This window comes from Gavialis gangeticus, unplaced genomic scaffold (assembly GCF_001723915.1).
Source record: "Gavialis gangeticus isolate Ggan-Ray unplaced genomic scaffold, GavGan_comp1, whole genome shotgun sequence".
NCBI classification, from domain to species: domain Eukaryota; kingdom Metazoa; phylum Chordata; order Crocodylia; family Gavialidae; genus Gavialis; species Gavialis gangeticus.
Window position 1 is genome coordinate 39,355,967 of NW_017729026.1, and position 19,501 is coordinate 39,375,467.

The window sequence follows — 19,501 nt, forward strand, 5'->3', positions numbered from 1 at the left end:
GTGGTAAGCGCTGACTGGCGGTTGGTCAGCTACTACCTGCAGATGCCACTGGCAGTATCTGAGGTGGCCAGCGGCAATTGTGGACTGCCTGCAGACGCTGGAGGTGTTGGCGGTGAGGAGGGTGTTGGCAGGCAGTGACCACCTGCAGGTGTTGCCAGAAGTGTCAGCAGCGCCTTTTTGTAGGGGGTGTACTGCCATGCTCAGGGGGTGCACGTGCACATGTGTGCATCCCTTATGTGTCGCCAATGCAGTCAGACACAAAGAAAGTTACAAATTTTATTTCCTTTTGGCCTGAATTTAACTAAGTGACAGGAATTCAGTGAAAGAGAGTGAGCATGGCTCTTAGGGAACTTCTAACACCATTAATTTGTTTTATTATTTCAGTTTAACATTCCCATTTTTATTCAATTTTATGTCAGATGCTCAGAAAACCTGAGCAAAAGTGTTCCTTAGATCACTAACCAAAACAAATGCTAATTGCACTAATGTGCCGTTTTAAAATTTCTATATATATACAATATACAATATATATACGATATACAATTTCTATGTATAATCAAAGGAAATGGTTATTATATACAAAAGCCTAATTTTATAAGAGCAATAGCTTGAGTAATTGAAACTATGATATATGGTACTGTGAAGAACAACACCTCCTTTCATCAGTGACATCATGCAACTATGTTGAGCACAATTAATATCATCTTACACTGTAGTGTTTAGGAAATAAAGCAGTGTTCTTGTACTATGATAATGAACTTACCATTTGATATCAGCCGTTAATGCTAAGATTATGAAATAGAATATCCTAGCTCTAAGATAGGCTATAGGTTAGGATGCTCTTTTATCTCACCAGACTGTGTATGGAGAATGTGGTAGTTTTAACTAGAAGTTTTGTTTCTGTTGTTTCAACTTTCATGTGACCATTTTTCTAATGAATTCAGTAGCGTTCGTTATAGCATTGATAAAGAAAATAGAGTGGGATATCAAATGTCTGTCCACATTTATTCTTTTTTAAAGTATTAATTGCTATAAAAAATCACTCTGTGATTGAATAGGCCCAAATAAGTACAATGAAATTTCTGTCAGGTCCAGAAAAGAAGTTTGTTTACAGAAGTTATGAAGAGTCTACACTCTCATTGGTCTTTCAGGCTTCATTTCTCTCCTATTGGATTTTTTCCCCCTTTAGTGAGCTGATTTTTATTCCTCCCTTTTTCTATGTCTCTAGCTGTGTCAGACTGGGTGTCCATAAGCTTGTCTATTGGTTTCAGTGTGAAAATTTTTCATTGTAGGAGAGGGAAAGTCTGAAAGTTGTAGTTCCTATGCCTGGTGGGAATTTGAGCAAGGCATGCTAGGAAGGACCAATATGACCAATCTCTGTCCTGAGAAAAATGAGAGACCATGGAAAAAGCAAAACTTTCCAATGAGAGCCCTGGAAGGAATGGAGTTGTAGATGGTACAGAAATGAGATTTGTAGTCTTTCTGGAATTCCAGACCTCTGAGCAGGAGGTAGAGAAGTTCCTCCTCTTTTGTGCAGCAAGAATGAAAATAATTATTGTTCTATCCTTGAAGAGAGGGATGAATAACTTACCAACCAATAAAGGAAATGGAACTGACAGCCACACTAATACAAGAGTCACTAAAAGCCATTGATGCTGCTTGCCACTGTAAACATGTCAGTGTACTCATATCTTTGGAGTGGGGTTGCTACTGACAAATTAAATTGCTCTGCTACGTGGCTTAGGTGTACAAGAAATCAAAATGGGTGCATATGGGTGGAAGGAGTTCATCATGGCATTTCTATATATGGTCTCCAGAGCTTAATATACTATTGAATACTATTGTGCTACACAGCCCGTGTTCCATGGAGTTATTATAGACCCCAGAAGTGCTTCCACCACCATGATGAAGAATATGAAAATAAGGTGAAAAGAGGGCCGGCCATGAAAGGAATAATGAAAAGTTGGGTTTGGAGTATTACCTTCATTCTTTATTTCGTAGGCAACCATTTCAGTACATCCTTTGCAGACTATTTCCTATCTACTATTCCAAGACCATCTGCTTCCCAGTAGTGTCTGCAATCAACAGTGCTAGAGCAGGAGACAGGACAGAGCAAGTTTCACTGAGAACTTTATATGTTAAGTGATAAATAATTTTCTGTATTTCATTCCTTTCCCTTTTCTTCACTTTTATAATTGGCATTTATTACACTGAAATTTCAACACTGATCTGTCTTCTGTCTGTCTGTCAGTTTTTCTCTCTTAGGATTTTATATTGCTGGTTATCATGGGAGTATGTTATGCCATAGCTACATCATAAACTTACCATCCTTGGCAGTGGTACCCCCAAGCATGCTGTGCTGCTCTGCATGGACTGCCTTAAAAAATGGAAGCAGGGTAGCTACATCCTCAATGTGCCATGGCTGAGCTAAAAATGTTCACTTGCCTGAATGTCCTCCAGATAGGCCTGCTCCCAAAACCAGAGTAGTTTTCTATTGTGACCACATAATTCCTGTCTCAAACCATGATCAATTGCATGGGGCAGCGAGCCTCCTGTCTTTGCCCACTATATAGTCTTTGTATGATTTGCACTATTGTACATATGTTCTCTGTTGGGTATTCTTCCCTGGCCAGTAGATTGGCTTAGCAGCTCATCTCAGGTGCAGTTGAATCCAGGAGGTGGAAAGCAGGTATCCATTTTGTGATATTGTGATGCTCAGCTTCTTTTAGATAAAATCCTGTCTTGTCCCTCACATAATGGTTGCACTTGTTCTTTTGGTGTGACTAGTCCAGGTTGTATGAAGTGGCTTATTGTTTCTGACTGTCCATTCTGTTGAGAGCTTTGTTGAATTTCCTAGAGTCCTCCTATCAAAAATGCAAAGGTATTGCAGCATACAGTATTGAGGCTAGAAATAGATGTCACCAAATGAAGTGGATCAGCTGTGCCAGGATGTGTCCCAGCACAGAACTATCTGCTTCATTAGGTGAAATGTATGTAGTCCACTTACCTGCCAATGATCTTATCAGACAATGGGTTTCCAGAGATTCCCTGCTTCCAGAGATGCTCCCCCAGGATCTCTAGGGCACATCTCTGGAAGTGGGGAAAGTCAGGGTTCCCTGCTTCCAGAGATGTGCCCTTTGCAATCTGTGGTGCATCTCTGGAAGTAGGGAACCCCAGCGTTCCCTGCTTCCAGAGATCTGCTCTGAAGATTGATGGGGGTGCATCTCTGGGAGTAGTGAAAGCCAAACAGGTGCTCCTAGGGCTTGAGGGGCCCAATCCTGTGCAGAAATTCCTGAAATGCACAGGAATGGGCCCCTCAAGTCCCAAGAGCAACTGGGCTGCACTTTCCTGCCATAAAGCAAATAGGCATCTGCTACAATAAAGCAGCACAATTTATTCCTACCTGTTGTTGTGGCTACATTGTGGCACAACAAAAATACGATGTCTATTTGCTGTTGCTTTGTTCTACCATAACGTTTTCTATGGAAGCATGAAGGCAACAAAAGGCAATGTCTGAGAGAATCTATTTCCTGCCCCATGGAATCCATCTATGCTTTACTATGAAAGTCTGTCCGGCTCAGTTGTTTTACCACTAGTAGTAACTTCTACTGGGCTTCGTCCTCACATTCGAATACTAAATTTCCAGTAACATGTAATGTAGTATACTCAGCAATGCTGCCTTAATGATGCCTTCTAATAGCTCATGATCACACACTGTAAGTCAATTTTTATGCCCAAAGTTGAACTGATGAAATCACTCCTTTCCAAGGTTCAGGTCATAGCTCCTTTTCTATGTTTTATGTCTGTCAGAATTATATTAGCAAATTCTGTGAGCTGCTGGCTTTGCATCAGCTTTCTTCTGAGGCATCTCATGTAAGCTCTGTTTCACAAGGGATGGTATTTTAAGATCATTGCCCAACTTATGATTTTTTTTACTTTTTCAAATGTTTATTCTTGGACTGAGATGTCTGACCATTTCCACACTGCATCTAATGGATGTACACAGAATCTGTAGAAATAGTTGATCATACCTATAAATCACTAGGTTCCTTTCACTTACTTTGGTTTAGTCAGATGCTTAAGAGATCTCAGTACCTTAGTCTGTAGGCGGTCCTTAAGTCAACAGATGTTAGATGTATAACAGGTGTCCAGTGCAGAGGATTTCAGTTCTCCTCAGCTTCAGATTGTTTCTATTCAGCTTAATGTCCTGCTTCCAGAACCTGTTTACTAGTTGTTGCAGCTTGGCATCATGATCCTGGATTTTCTCTTCCTTGACATCTCCTTCTACAGCTACATACTTGATATCTGGGAGCCCCTCTAGTGCCTGCTTTAATTTTTATTAGCACGTCTATAAGCATTCATATCCAGCAGCATCTGAAAAACGTGGCAAAGTTTGGGCACGTCTACACATTGCCTTATGATGACATAGCGATGCACTACATTGTCATATGGCACACTACAGCAATGTAGCAATCACGTGTGTCTACACATGATGGCCAACTACGTCCCCATAGCAGTGCAATCCCTGGGTATAGTACGTTGCTATGGCAATGTAATGGCAAAATCTACCCATGTACCATGTGTACAGCACAGTAACCACCTATACTGAGCTGTGCTTAATACTTCCAAAAGGTACAAAAGGAAGTACTAAAGCACGGCGCCACAGCTATGCTGCCATATGATGATGTGTAGATACACTCTTTAGGGCAGTATGGCTCAGTATGCCAGAACCCATTCTTATTATTGGGTACAGTGAACACTTTTGCTTTGGATAAATAAGGTTAAATATCCTCGATTGCTAAATAATACAAACTGAGATGTTTTAAATACTCTGTTGTTTTCAGTGCAGATCCTCAGTTTACCTGAAGGTTTTCTCATCATTGCTAGGTTGCTTATGGCAGTTCCAAATGGTGTAGTTATGCTTCTTATTTGCAAAGTTCCTCCTCCTGTTCTCCCCTCAGGGACAATTAAATTCTGCATTTTGGTAGTTTCAAAGACAGCACATAGGAGTCTATTTGTAAGGTGACCAAGTTTTGGTTACAAAAATATGGGCAGTCACAGACATTCCGAAGATCAGATACCTCTGGAACTTAAAGTAGCTTATATCACTTCTGGTTCTGATTCCAAGTAGTGTAACTGCCATAATAAAGCAATATTTTCCCACTTCTAGTTCAAGAAGTATATATATCCTAGACCAGTAAGAAGAAAATAAGACTCTGACCTGGATGAGATGTGATTAGAACAAGATAGTAGTGATCAGCACAAGATAATGGTGTTTTGCTGATTTTTTCCCCCCAGTAACCACTTGTAGGTTGAACAGAGACTCACACATTTGCTGGAACCTATCTTTGGAAAATCCCATGATTTCCATATAGGCTATGAGAACAAACATCATTTGTATTTGATCAGGGATCATTATGAATGTGTTTGGAAGGTTGAAGTTACCAAGAATGTAGAAATATGGAGACTGAAGAAGCCTGATGAGTGGCAGCTTTGTGAATTCCTCCTGGAGACTGATAGTTTCCATTTCTCAGCACACCTCAAGGAGTTGTAGGTTTATTTTGTTCTTTATCTCACAGTTTATATTTTTATAAAATATAAGTAGTTTATAAATATTTTTGCTTCTGGGATGAAAAATCTGCATCTGAAACTTGAAGAGAACAGAACTGATACTGCTCTCCGGAGTTTGTCTCAGCTGGTAACATATGCAGAGACTAGCTGCAGAAGGGTAGGGCTGGAGGTGGCAACTGAGCTATATCTCAGTGATGCTAGCAGGGCCACAAATTTTTTCAACAGGAGACTATGGATAGTAGTGATTTTGCTGATGGCTGTCATTGAATTCAGCAGCAGAAGCTTCAGACTGTTGTCTTCTCTATTAAAAGATATTACTGACTAAGTAGCTGACTTCAGGTGCTAGGCTTTAGGACTTATCCTAATGCATGGGATGTGACACCTGGGATTTAGTAGGGTGTTGCATAATGGAATTTGGAGTCTTTTGAAATGTAGGTGTCCAGGTTCTCAGGGCCCAGAAGTGTTGTATTTGTTGCAGTCCAGGATTGTTGCATAATCAGTCCATACCCTGGTGAAGAGTACTACTATACTGTAATATATGGTAGTGAGAGTGATAGTAGGCAATTCTGGCCTTTTCCCTTTCCTTTCTTTTGTGTCACCAGCAAGGATAACGTCACAATTCTTTGTAAGTGCTTGGAATTGAGATGGCTAGGTAGTCAACAAGGTGATACTAGCCTTTCATAAATTATTTCTGTTCTGGCAGAGGAAGAAGCAGAACAAACAAAACAAACCAAAACACCCCCATGCATATTGCCTCCTTATTTTTGTCCTAATACTGATTTTCCCAGCACTCGATTGCCACAAGGAAAATATTGAATCAGAATTAGGAATAATGGGAATAGCTTTGAGGACTACCGTCCCAAATATCACAATTTCATAAGATTTATGATAATTTGGGGTACCTACAAGAGTTATATTTAGATTGCCCTAACCAAGGTTAAGGCAATCTAAGAGTGTTTTTACATGTGCTGTAGAGGTAGGGGGGCAGGGTTGCTTTAATTAATTAAAACCCCTGTAGTGTCTCATATATCTGTGTCCCCACACTTCAAAATGGTGGTGGGGCAACTTAACTAAAGCTTGTTGAATGAGTTTTAGTTAAAGCACCCCCACTGCCATTTTTAAGCATGGGGATGCTGATTCACAAGATGCAGAGGCTGCTGGGGTGTGCTAATTAGCATGTTCCAGCAGACTTGATTAATTGAGTCTGCTCCAACATGCTGTAATTACAGTGCATTGGACCAGCCTCCCCGTATGCCTACAAGCAGCCTAATGACTGGGTTTGCAAGCATTCACATTGCCCTTAAAATAGCAGACTTGATACAAAGTTAGCTCTGGTCAGAGGTGAACTACCTTTAGATTGGCATGGGGTAACTTGACCTGGCTTAGTGAACCCCTGTATGTATTTACAGCACACCCCAGGGTTGGGAAAGCCCAGCCACACTCTATAGCTCCAGGGATGCGATGTTTTTACTGGGGTGCCCTGAAGAAGATTTTTTGGGCCGATACCGATGGCTGATTATTAACGAGCCATATTGGCTGATACCAATCTGATTGCCAGCATGCAAGCCCAGTAGTTTGGAGAGCAGTGTCTGGCTGGTAAGTTGGGGGGGGAGGAAGGGGTGTGGGGGGCACAGATTGAAGCCCCCATGGTGAAAGAGGGAGTGGGGCTGGGGCAGGGACAAGTGCTGCCCAGCTGAGGGGTTGCGGGATGGAGCTGGGAGCAGCTCGTCCGGGAGGTGTGGGGAATGGGGGCACCTCCTGCTGCTGTGCACACCCCCGTGGGGAGGCGTGGAGGGCATGTGCTCCCCAGATCTGTGCATGGGATGAGGGCAGGCTGCTGCTGTGGGCTGGGTCCAGGGACAGTGCCAGGCTCTTCCCAGCATGGGGGCTGGGCCAGGGTTGTGCTCAGGGCAGGTGGTGGCAGCTTTGGGAGGAGTGGCATTGGGGGACTATGGGGAATTTTTGGGTGGCTCTACACCCCCATAGCATCCTCTCCCAGCACTGCTACTGCCCACCCTGAGTACAGCCCTTGCCCAACCCCCCACACTGGGAAGAGCCCAGTGCCACCCCCAGCCCCAGCCTGCAGTGGCGGCCCACCCTCACCCTGTAAACAGATCTGGGGGGCGCTCCACATGCCTCCCCTGGGGGTGCACACAGTGGTGGTAGCAACTGCCCCCTTCCTGTACCCCCTGGGAGAGCTGCTTGGGGCTCTGTCCCACACCCAGCCCCTCCCCAGCTGGGCAGTGCCTGCCTCAGCCCCACTCCTTCCCTCACAGTGGGGGCCTTAATCTGCCCCCTCCATGCCTCTTCCCCCCAACAGACTTACTGGCTAGACCCTGCTCTCCAAGCTGCAGAGCTGAACTCCTGGCCACATGCATGCTGTGGCTGCACACATGTACACAGCATTTATTGGCGACATTATTGGCCAAAAAAGCCAATTGCCAATAATGTCAATTTTCCTTTTATCGGTGCTGATATGATATGGTGCACCTCTAGTTTTTACTTGCTCCATCAGTCCTCCCCAGACCAGGAAGCCCCCTCCAGACCTGCCAACCCTCTCAACAATCTACCAGGCCCTCCTTAAACTAAGCTGCCTAACCCTGAGCCGGGTCCTGGGAGTACCTCTTCTCATCCTTGATATTTAAATGTAAAGCTTATCTACAGCTTGTTAGCAATTATATCGCAAATTAGTAGAGCCCAGCTATATTTAAAGAAATGTATTTTTTAATAAAGCTGAAATGCATCTGAACCAAAATCCTGAATCTAACTGCTCAAAAAATTGAGGCTAAAATTTGAACAAGTTTCCAAATGTTGTTACTAGACTTTTGCGCTAAAATATGCCAGTCAAAACCCTAGTTCCAGGCATTCATGTTATACAGGCTTTTGAAACATAGATTCAAATATTGTGGCACAAACCCATCTTTATTAAAACCAGGTTTTGGAGAAATTAACTTCCTAAAGAAGCAGTTATGCATTACACAATATTAATTGTCTACTGTAGAAAAATGCATCTTATAAACTAACTAAAAATAAGAGATTTGTTTAGTAAGTCTATAAGGTGCAAATCTACCCTGTCTAACTTCAGACTAACCCAGCTTACTACGTCTCTGTAGAAAAATATCTGTAACAAACAAGAAATACTATCCTGATCTATTGTTCCAATTACAGTGTCTTATTTACAGGATAAGGCAGGGTAGATGTCCACCTCATAGACTCATCAAAAGTAGATATATATACCAAAAACTTTCATGAGCTAAAGCTTGGTTTATCAGATGCAGTGTCAAGTCTATCATGCACTCCTTGTTTGCATACTCTGCAAAGCTAGGCCTTCAATAGGAAATCTGCTCTACTGACAGGTTTGTTGCTTACTGCTTACTAAGTACAAATAAGGTTTATTCTGGAATCAGACATATTGACCCAAATTTATTTGTCTAGCTGTTCAGAGATTCATTATATTTAACTATCTGGATATATGGAAGCTTTCAGTCATTTATCAGGTTTGGTCCTGTAGCCCTTGCATTCATTTGGAAAAGATTAATTATACTCAATAGTAATATGCAGAGGCTGTTCTACAGTTCCTGTTGTTTTTTTCATGACTATGTCTTGCATCAGTAGACCCAGGATTGTGGTTCAGGATTTTGCAGATAGAAAGTGTTGAATGATTTTAATGGGATTCATTAAGGACTGAAGTCCTTAGTTTCAAATCTGAATTTGGGGTAGCATGCAACTGCACATTCACACAGTAAATTACAGTTTCTCTGCTCTCCTATTCCTTCTTTGGTTAGGGGTATGGTGAGCAGGTTCAGGATGGTAGCTATTTCCTTTTCTTACTTCATCCGTGTTTGACTTTTTTTTTACCCCTGTGGACCTGCAGGGATGCATGGTGTTCTCCAGCATGGATCTCTTTTTTGGTCAGCAAAACATTATGAAAGAGTTTCAATTTTGAAAATGCACATATTATTTTAGGTTTTCACTAGAAAGTTTGAATGAAAAACATAACTTTGTGATCTGTTTTTTTTGGCTACCAGTGCATGATTGGTAATTTAAGTTATATAAGATGTTTTGATTTTTCTTGACTGGATTAATCTGGAGAATAAGTACAATTTTGGATGAAAACATTGTGAAACATTAAAGATTTACAGGTAAAATGCACTATGCATTAATTAGCTAAATACTTGTGTCCAGTGAATTCTATCACCTTACGATTTGCAGCAATCTAAATTTAGTACTTTCCATAGAAATATTAACAAATCCTGTGATTCAACTGTACATGGTTTCATGTGTGGTCTATTAAAAAACAAAATCCATCCAGATCCTCTTAACTGCACTGTAGCAACTCAATGCATTGCATTATTATCCTCAGAGTGCCTATCCTCACTATGAAAGTAGGGTGCCAAGGTGGCGAGAAAGGGATGTGTCAAATGATACTTAAAAATAAAAAAATGAGGCAAGTTTTGGGGTAGTATGCTTGAAGCACATGAAATAATGTGTGTTCCTGTGACTCCTGCCAATGTCTGACAATATAATGAATTATGTGTCTTTCTTGGCAAGAAACACACACACACACGTGCATATATTGCATTAATGTAGCGTTTTTTACTTTGGAAGTTTGATACAAATATCCACTTTGAATGAAGGAATAGTTTGATAATGTGTACAGTCATTTGACTTTCGAGGATCTGATGCTCCATATAATTTTTATTCTCTGATACTAATGATAATCACATTTAATAATTCTTGTTATTTGTCTAGAGAGGTAGTTAGTCATGTTAGTCTGAAGTCAAGCAGAAGGTGGGGTAATTTGCATCTTTATAGATTAGCTAAAACAGATATGTATAGCATAAGCTTTCATAAGCAGAGGGCTTAGTAGAGCTGTGTAGAAAGCAGAAATTTTGTTTCACAAAGCTTTAAGAGATTTCATGATTTGGTGTTGTTCCAAATGGGAGTAAAAATCAAAACTTTACAAAATTTCTGGAAGAAAATTTTGAAATGAATGGCATCAGATTGATCAATTTCTTTTTCACTTTTGTCTTTTTATTTTATTTTAAGTTAAAATGTATAATGCAAAATATATAATTTGGAAATGACAAGTTTATTTAAAAAGAAAAATAATGAAAATATTCAGTTTTGCAAAGTATTTTGATTTTGATGAAACTGCATAGTCTGATGGAATATGCTTTATTGACAACCAGGTTGACTTTTGAATTCATTATTTCATTAGTTGACAAGAAATTACATTAGACATATTTTTAGACTTTTCCAGTGATAGATACTTTTTGTGGAGAAAAGCTAAATGTAAACAGGTTAGGATGATGTTCTAAGTTGCTCTGGATGTTTTTTCTAAAAAATGCTTCTATCTTCTACAAAAGAGAAAAATGTCCCACTAAGATTTGGAGATAGTTTATGTTTTTTTCTAATTTTATACAGGGAAACTGAATATAAAGGACTACAACTATCCCTGGATCAGGTTACAGCAACAAAGCCATCGTTCTCATATGCAAATTCAACTCCAGCCATAACGGACAACAGAAAGGGAAGCAAATCACGCCTCTCAAATACAAAGTCAAAATCAAGGACATCACCATATCCACAGGTAGTTGTCTTTGAATGCCACAGTTGCTCTACAAATCACAACAATAAAAATCTTTTGATTCTTCAGCACCCAAATATTGATTCAGACTTCTAATTTTCTAGACCCATTTTTTGCAAATGGCCAGTCTGATTATTATCACTTAATAGTTTGATCACATACGATCTTCTGTGTTATTTACTAGCCTCTTCTCTTGAATGCTCTACTGAACAGCTTTAATAAAACTTGCTTTGAGTTTTGAGAAATTATGCATGAAAAATATTTCCAATAAGTTGTTCAAGCTATTTGTCTTTGGGCTGCTGAATTTTTTTCCATTGCCTTTGTTCCATTTCTTTAATACTCACTGTTCACTAGTGTCTTACCTATGTAAAGACCTGCGATATACACATAATATTGCATTTTTATACTTTTTACACAAAACCCGTATCAGTACAGATTTTTTCTCTTTGCCACCAGACTTTTTTTTTGCTAGATTTTGTTTCAGTAGTGGTAGTTGTCTGAAAGTTTATAATATTGAATTTCCAATTTAATTTTACATCCTTATCACCAGCTGCATGGTAGTAAAATCATAGATTTCATCATACATAAAGCAGCAGCAGCGCTGGTTGCCAATCTCTTAAAAATGGTCATACTGTACTTTGCAGCACATCACCATCAGCACCACTGGCAGCTTGGCTCTGTTTCCTCATGCCCTTCCAACCACTGAATAAACTGTTGAAAGAATAAGAGAAGCTGTTGTAAAGAACTTGGAGCAGGTGCTATTGCCTGTGCTCATCAGTTTTCAGTCCACACATCTGTCACTCAGTTATGGAGAATTGCATAGTAATTCAAGGCTATGGCTAGAAAGTGAGGGTAAGGGTTTTAGAGATTTGTTATTCATGGGGTGAGGGAGGGCAGGGGCATGGTGATCTCTTAGGGTTACTGAGATGTCTCTTGGAATTTGGATGGTACCTAAGTTTCTGCATTTTTTTTACTTGCCTCCTCATTTTTGGAAGAGTAAAGGGAATCATGTGTTTTACGGGGCGACGACTGAAAATCCATTATTTGGCCAGCTGTATGCTACCAGAACAGCTACATGAGATGTGAACTTCAAGAGAAATACAAGTAATGATGATCAGCTTCATGTTTATTAGAAAATGAAGAGGCAGACGTTCTGGTCACTTAACACTATGTTAACATTTTTCTTTAGTATTGCATTATGATGAAGCAATAGTTTAATAGGGTGTTTGCATTTTCAGCCAAAAAGTGACTTTGTTAAATTGTAGATGCTGGTCAACATTTGTTTGATTCCAGTTGACTTAAGCACAGCTGGTTTGTGGAAAAGGCAATATCTGTCCCAGGGCTGCCAAAATTGTGGGATAGCTCAATATTAATTATGTGACTGTGGGATTTGTTGCTGTCTGAACACATTGATCAGTGTTCTGCTAGTGATGTCTAATCACAGAGGTGGCTATATTAAGTACAGGAAAGAGGATGGATAAAAGGAGGGAAGAAAACCTGTTGAGGTTATGTAGAAACAGGAAAAACTAAAAGACTGAATTGGCTAAAGTATGTCTCTATCCTTTTCTCATGATTATAATCCTGGTGGGGGCTCCCAAAATCTAGTCCTGGACCTCATTTATTTTGTATTCCAGAAAGCTAGCCCTGGACCTCATTTATTCTGTACACAGGAAATAGCAACAAAATTGGAAAAACATTTTAATTATGATCATCTGACCAACTGCTTTGGAGTTTAATCACCCATTAAAAATGATCATTTAAAGGAAAGGTTGAAAGTCTTTGCCTCTAATGGAAACATTTTATAGTCAGATTTTGATCAGCCTTTACTGCTTCATGTTTCATCCCTACTTTTTGGGTAGGATGCATCTGTCTATCTACCTACAGATGAATAATTAAGAAGAGATAAATGGATAAGGATGCTTGAGTTTTTTTACATGCTACACTATAACTAATTTGTTACAGAAATTCCACTGTCCACTGTTGATATTAGTACTAAATTTTCCCTTGATAGAACCATAAGAATTCATTTTGCAGTTTATATTAGTTCTTTACTCTGGCAAATCACAAGCTGTTTTAAAGAGAGGCATACAAATGATAGGATTAAGTTCAATTCTAGACAGTCTTTCTTTTATTTATCATTTCTTGCTGTAAACTAAAGTTTTGGTGATTTCCAAAATATTCCAAAAGCAACCTCCCCCCCGCCGCCTTTTTTACAGTAACTGTAACTCCTGATCTGATGAAGACTCACCAGCAGTAGGGGTTATTCTAATGGACATGCTGTATTACTTTAATCTAAGCCTTTCACCATCTGTTCTGCCTATAATAGTAAATGCTAAAAGAACATATTTTACATTTCAGGATTACATTAGTAAAAAGTAAGATAAAAGTGATTTAAAAGCATGCATATGTTCTTAGTACAATGCAGCCCGCATCTGTGATGTTTTTTTCTCATGGTTAAGACACAAATCAAGAGGAAAGCTGCTAATGCCTAATGTAGTGAAAGTTTTTCATGGAAGAGAGGACTCTACTACTCTGAGAGGATTTCACCAGATATTTACCAGTTTATAATGATAAAAACATGAGTTGTCTGCCAGAAAATTAGATAGCTGTAATATCTATTGTTGGAACATCTGGCATTGTGTGTGAAGCTGACTGTTGTCATCTACAAAAGGGTGAAGCTGATGACACACCTGCGTACAGCATTAAGGAATGACATGTCAGGTGCGTGTCTGATGGGGAAAGTGACCCCAAACCATTCCAGTGTGTAGTAGATTAATAAATGTTTATGGTCTCTCTTAAACTAAGCTTTAGATAGCCATGGAGACAATTGATTTCTTCCTCCCACTGCCCCTCCCCAAAATAAGATCCTTCTCAAAATGTTTGTGAAAGAAAAAGAGCAGCATAGACTTGAAATAATACCCTTTTTGGTCAAAGCTAATCCTTTCATCAGGCTGGTGCACTGAATTAGTGCTATGGAGGTGCCAGTTCAGTTTGTCAGGAAGCAACTGAAGAACTAAACGTGGCCTGAGAGAGATCATTGGGATTCAGTGTTGTTCCTTTTCTGCCAACAGTATTTGTAGCCTTGGAAGGTGGTTATTGATTTCAGCCATTGCCTCAGGCTAGATAAGTCCTTCATCTTGTCCTAACTTTTATCTCTTAATTAGACTGGGCAAACCAATTTTTTAACATATCACCTGACAACAGATATGAGGAAACAATGAGCAAAGCAGAACTTCCATTACTGTAGAAACAAGTTATTTACAGGAAACAAAGATTTCACTGCTCCTGATTAGGCAGCTTGTTCGAGAAACCTAGTTTTGTAGTCTTTAGCTTTTTACCATTGAAATAAGTGAGCCTAATGCTTTTTGGGGGGTTGGAGTTTCCAGTTCTGTTTCAGCAGAATTCAGAGCTGAGGCTTTGGCCATTTTTTTTTTGTAGTCCTTCTTCCCAGTGATGGCAGAGAAAGTTACACTCGCCCATATTCATGTTCCTCATGTGAGGACATCAGGATTATATTTCTGGAAGATATAGGGATGGGATGGCAACGGTTGAGATAGTATGGCAATGTCAAATTGAGATTCAGTTGCTCAAATGGGTAATAAATGTATTTTTGGCCTGTGCCTCTGATCAACTTGGGAGTTATGCAGTAATATCCAGGCTCTCAAGACAATGTGGGCCACAAGTAACTCTTTGTATTAATTTGCTTCTGTCCATAGCCTAGCAGGTGCTATGGGTCAGTTCTCAGTTGATTATCTTTTACATTAAGTACAAACAACATCCATAAAGTATTACTGTTTTTGGTTACATGGTTATATGCTCATTGCATGGTAAATTTCTGTTACATGAAACATATCCTCTTTGGAATGGTTTCCTATTCTGTAAGCCAAATGCAAGAGGCCTACTGAACTAAATCCTTTGTAATTTGGTCCAAGAGTATCAACTGTGGAAACTTTTGTAGTCATAGGAAGTTCCCAATAAAGAAATCAAATGGACCTAAAATCAAGGACAGAAAATATTTCCATGCTAATAGCAATGTAGCAGTTAAAGCTAGTAGAAAAATGCGAATGAGAGCTAAGTGAAATTCAGAAGTTGCATCCTGTGGGGAATTCAGTCATTTCAGCATTTTTGTTGTTGTAGCATGTGACAAAAGTTGAAATTTCATTTTGTTCCCTTTGAAATTAAAATTTTGAAAAAAAGTATTTGAAATATTTAAATATTAAACATGCTCTTTACAATACATTGCCTCATGGGAATTATAGGTTTTATTCTTAATGCCTCTACTTCCCACAGAAAAGTTTTGTTTTGCAGAAACTGCATTACTCATTAGAAAATTACTCCGATGTAGGATTTCTGGCCAGCTTTAATGCAAAATATGTTTTCATGGGAGATTAAAAAAATAAAATAGTGATTTGTGTGTGTGTGTGTGTGTGTGTGTGTGTGTGTGTTGGAACATTGACATGTCAAGTTGCTTTTGGTAAAAAGTTTTAGTTTCGGTAAATATATCTAACCTTTGGTAAATAGTCCAGTTTATGAAAAATAAAATCTGAATTTAAAATAAATTATGTTACTGACAATAATTTACTAATTTCATTTATATTTCCAGCTTTCTATTGGGAAACCCCCCCCCCTCTAATTTTGGGGCCAAAATGAAAATTTCCCCAGAAAACTCTCATTTTGGGTTAAAGGTCTTTCCATTAACAAATTTTGATTTACAAAAAAATTAACCAGGACTAGTGAAAATGCCCTTGTTAGAGAAGTCTGAGGATGTCTGTATACTAAGTAGCACAGTAGAAGAATTTGTATTCTAGTTTGTCACAGAGTACAGTGGCTAACTAAAATTTCCAGCTAATTGAAGTGTGGTTGTCAGCTAAATTAGCTTCACATAGTGGTGAATGCAGAGCAGGGGCCTGGGTAGAGTTACTTTGGGGTACTGATCTCATAGCCTACTTGGCTGTTCAGCACTGAGAGTGAGGGGCTTGAACATCTTACTGTATATCTGTGGTGCAACAGGGCTGTTTCTCTCATTGAGAGAAATGCAGAGCAGGGCATCTAGGATGTGACAGCAGCACTCAGTAGAAAGATCCTTCATCTTGGTTGGGTCTCATAGCCAGCAGTGTAGGGATGTGGCCAGGATCCCAGGGCAAAGTGGAAGTGGGGACTTGTTGCCACTGTGATTGTGAATGTACAGCTGCTGGCAGCAGCCCTTGTTTTTTGCAATCCTCACTCCCCCACCCCCATCCCACAAATTGGTGTGTGGGGTGATTGCCCCTATTTTCCCAGGTACTGATTACTAGCATGGTAAAAATCAATAATTGTATTCAAATTGCCTTATCCTATGCCTGCTCTGTGCCTTTTGTAAAAGAGAGGGAAGAGTGTCTTTGCATACAGGCTTGCTAAGCTAATGAGGAGGGCTTTAAATTAGGTTCACTGGGGGATGGAGAAAAAAGCCCAGACATAAATAAAGACCCTGAATAAAAACTTACTAAGGGGAAATAATAATGGAATTCTTAGAAATGTTCTCAGGGAGAGGATAGGACAGTCAATTAAATACTGGAAATGTTTATATACTAATGCAGGAAGTATGGGAAACTAAAAGGAGGAACTGGAGGTCCTAGTATAAGCACAGAATTATGATGCAACTACGACTGCAGTATGGTCATGGATGGGTGTAGTTTGTTCAAGAAGGATAGGCAGGGGAAAAAAAGGAGGTGTTGCCATGCCGTATATATAAATTCATTGCATATGTGTTCTGAGACGCAGTACGAAGTGGAAGGCAGGTCTGTTGAAAGCCCCTGGGAAAACACCACATGGGAGAGCATCAGAGGAGATGTCACGGTGGGTGTCTGCTTTAGGCCTCCAAACCAGGAGGAGGAGGTGGACAAGGCCTTCTTTTTTAAAGACCCGATAGAAGCTTCCAAATCACAGGACTGTAATTACTGAGATATCTTCTGGAAAGAAAACAAAGCAGTGTACAAGCAGTCCAGTAAAATACTGGAGCGTGTTGGGGATAACTTTCTGGTATACATGGTAGAGAGGCTAACTAGGGGGGGAAGCTCTTCTTGACTTACTACTCACAAACAGGGAGAATTTGATTGATAGTTTGAAGATAGAAAATAATTTGGGTGACAGTGACCATAAAATGACAAGAGTTCAAGATCCTAAAGAAAGGAAGGGAGGAAGGAGAGCAGCAGAAAAAGGACACTGGTCTTCAAAAAAGTAGACTGACAAACTTGAGAAACTGGTGGGCCAGATCTCTTGGGAGGCAAGGTGGGGGGTGTGGAAAAGGAGTCCAGGAGGGCTGGCTGTACTTCAGGGAGGTTCCCGTAAGGGCACAATAGCAAGCTAAACTGGTATGACAGAAGAATGGGAAGTCCAACAGGAGACCAGCCTGGCTAGACAGCCATCTCTTCAATGAGTTGAAATTCAAAAAAGATTCTAGAAAAAGTGGAAATTTTTTCATAGTACCAGGGAAGAGTACAAATGTTACACAGGCATGCAGAGAGAAAATTAGCAAGGCCAAGGCATGATTTGAGATGCAGCCTGCAAAGGACATAAAAGGAAATAAAAAGGAATTCTACAAGTGACAAAAGTAAGAGTAAGACCAGAGAAACCATAGGTCCCTTATGAACCAGGGTCTGGTATTGCTTTATCTCTTCATTAATGATTTGGGCAATGGGATTAAGTGCCCGCTTAGCAAATTTGTGGATGATATGAAGTTGGGCAGAGTTGAGTATAATCCTGAGGGTAGGACTAGGATCCAGAGTTACCTGGATAGATTAGTGAAGTGGTCCTCAATCAATCAGATGAGGTTCAAGAAGAACAAAGGCAAATCCTGCACTTGGGACAAAATAGTTGCATGCACAAACAAAGATCAGTGAATGGCTTGGCTAGGCTGCAGTATTGCAGGACCGTAACTGGATTATAAGCCTACAATGTGGTCTTGTTGCAAAAAAGAGTCAACAGCATACCGGGTTGTATTAAAAAGAGTTTTGCTTGCAAATCAAGTGATTTTTTTTTCTGTTCTGTTCAGCATTGATGAGGCCTCAAACGGAGTACAGTTTTGGGTCTCACACTTCAAGAAGGTTGTGGACAGAATGGAGTGGTGGACAGAGGCCTGGAAAGTGTGATTTATGAGGAAAGGCTGAAAGAGATAGGATTGTTTTGTCTTCTGAGGAGAAGATGGGGTTGGAATGGGGAGGGAGGTTGATGACAGTCTTCAAATACTGGTAGGGTGATTACAGAAAGGATGGAGCTGGCTTTTCTCTGTGGCTGTAGGGGACAGGAAGAGAAGCAATGGCTTCAAACTTAAGCAGAGGAAATTTAGGTTGGAGACTAGGAGGAACTTTTTTACTATAAGGGTGGTCAAGCTTTGGAGAAGGTTATCTAGAGAAACTGGAAATTTTCAAGAGTGAGTTAGAGAGGCAATTGACTGGGTTGATTTAGTCAGGGATGATTCTTGTGTTGAGCAGAGGACTGGACTAGATGACCTTGTGAGGTCCCTTCCAGTCCTACTTTCCTATGATCCTGTGATCTTAGATTGCTGGATAGATTTTTAGACTGGCTGTTTAAAAGCTCTGTTGCTTTTTAACACCTTACCTCCCTCCAAAACCTTAATAGTGTCTGATATTTCTGAAGACTTCAGCACAAATATGGCCATACTAGAATGTTAGCCATAGCTCCTTCCCACATGTGTGTATATAGGTCTTTGCAATGTGACTACATGCAGCCACTGACATTTCCTACTTACGACACTGTCTGTTAATAAAAATCTCAAGTAATTTTACTACTGGAACTGCACAGATGGTTTAACTTTCTCTAAGTAAAACTAATAGTCAGTACTTTTGATGTATTCTTTTATATTGTTTGGCTGGTGTATAAAATATTGATTCTGGTTGCTATGAGGAGTTTCACAACAACCCAGATTCATGAAATGGAAATGGAAAGTTTTGTCTTTAGTAAAAATTAGGCCTTTGCATTAAAATGAAAAGTTACTGGGCATTTTTATGGGGAGTGAGAGGATTTGAGCATTCCAAATCCCTCTAAAAATATCAGTGTGTGGTATAGTGATATTCAGTTATGGAGAAATTTTATATACCTTTTGGGCTGTGTTCTGTTGGGTGTGGGCTTTGTATACTACACTTCCCCACGCTTCAATATTATTCCCAAATGTTTCAGTTCCCCTTGTTCTTGTTAGATAGTCTCCTCCTTTAGTAAGCTGTCTCCAGTAGCTGATTTCCTTGCTCTCAAGGAACAAACAGTAAGCAGAAAGGCAAATCCTTCTGATTTGCCACTTCAAAACTTGGCCACACCCTGGAGTCTTTCCTCATGGTATTTTGAAAC

General features: G+C 39.9%; 1 protein-coding gene across 3 annotated transcripts in view; it reads left to right on the forward strand.

Annotated features, from left to right (window-relative positions):
• SIM1 (single-minded family bHLH transcription factor 1) overlaps nucleotides 1–19,501 on the forward strand; it is a 70,575-nt gene that overhangs the window by 35,441 nt on the left and 15,633 nt on the right. For all 3 annotated transcript variants that reach the window (XM_019520165.1, XM_019520166.1, XM_019520167.1), the window contains one exon: nucleotides 10,999–11,164. In XM_019520165.1, coding sequence (XP_019375710.1) covers nucleotides 10,999–11,164 — 166 coding nt within the window. The remainder of the gene's footprint in view (nucleotides 1–10,998; nucleotides 11,165–19,501) is intronic.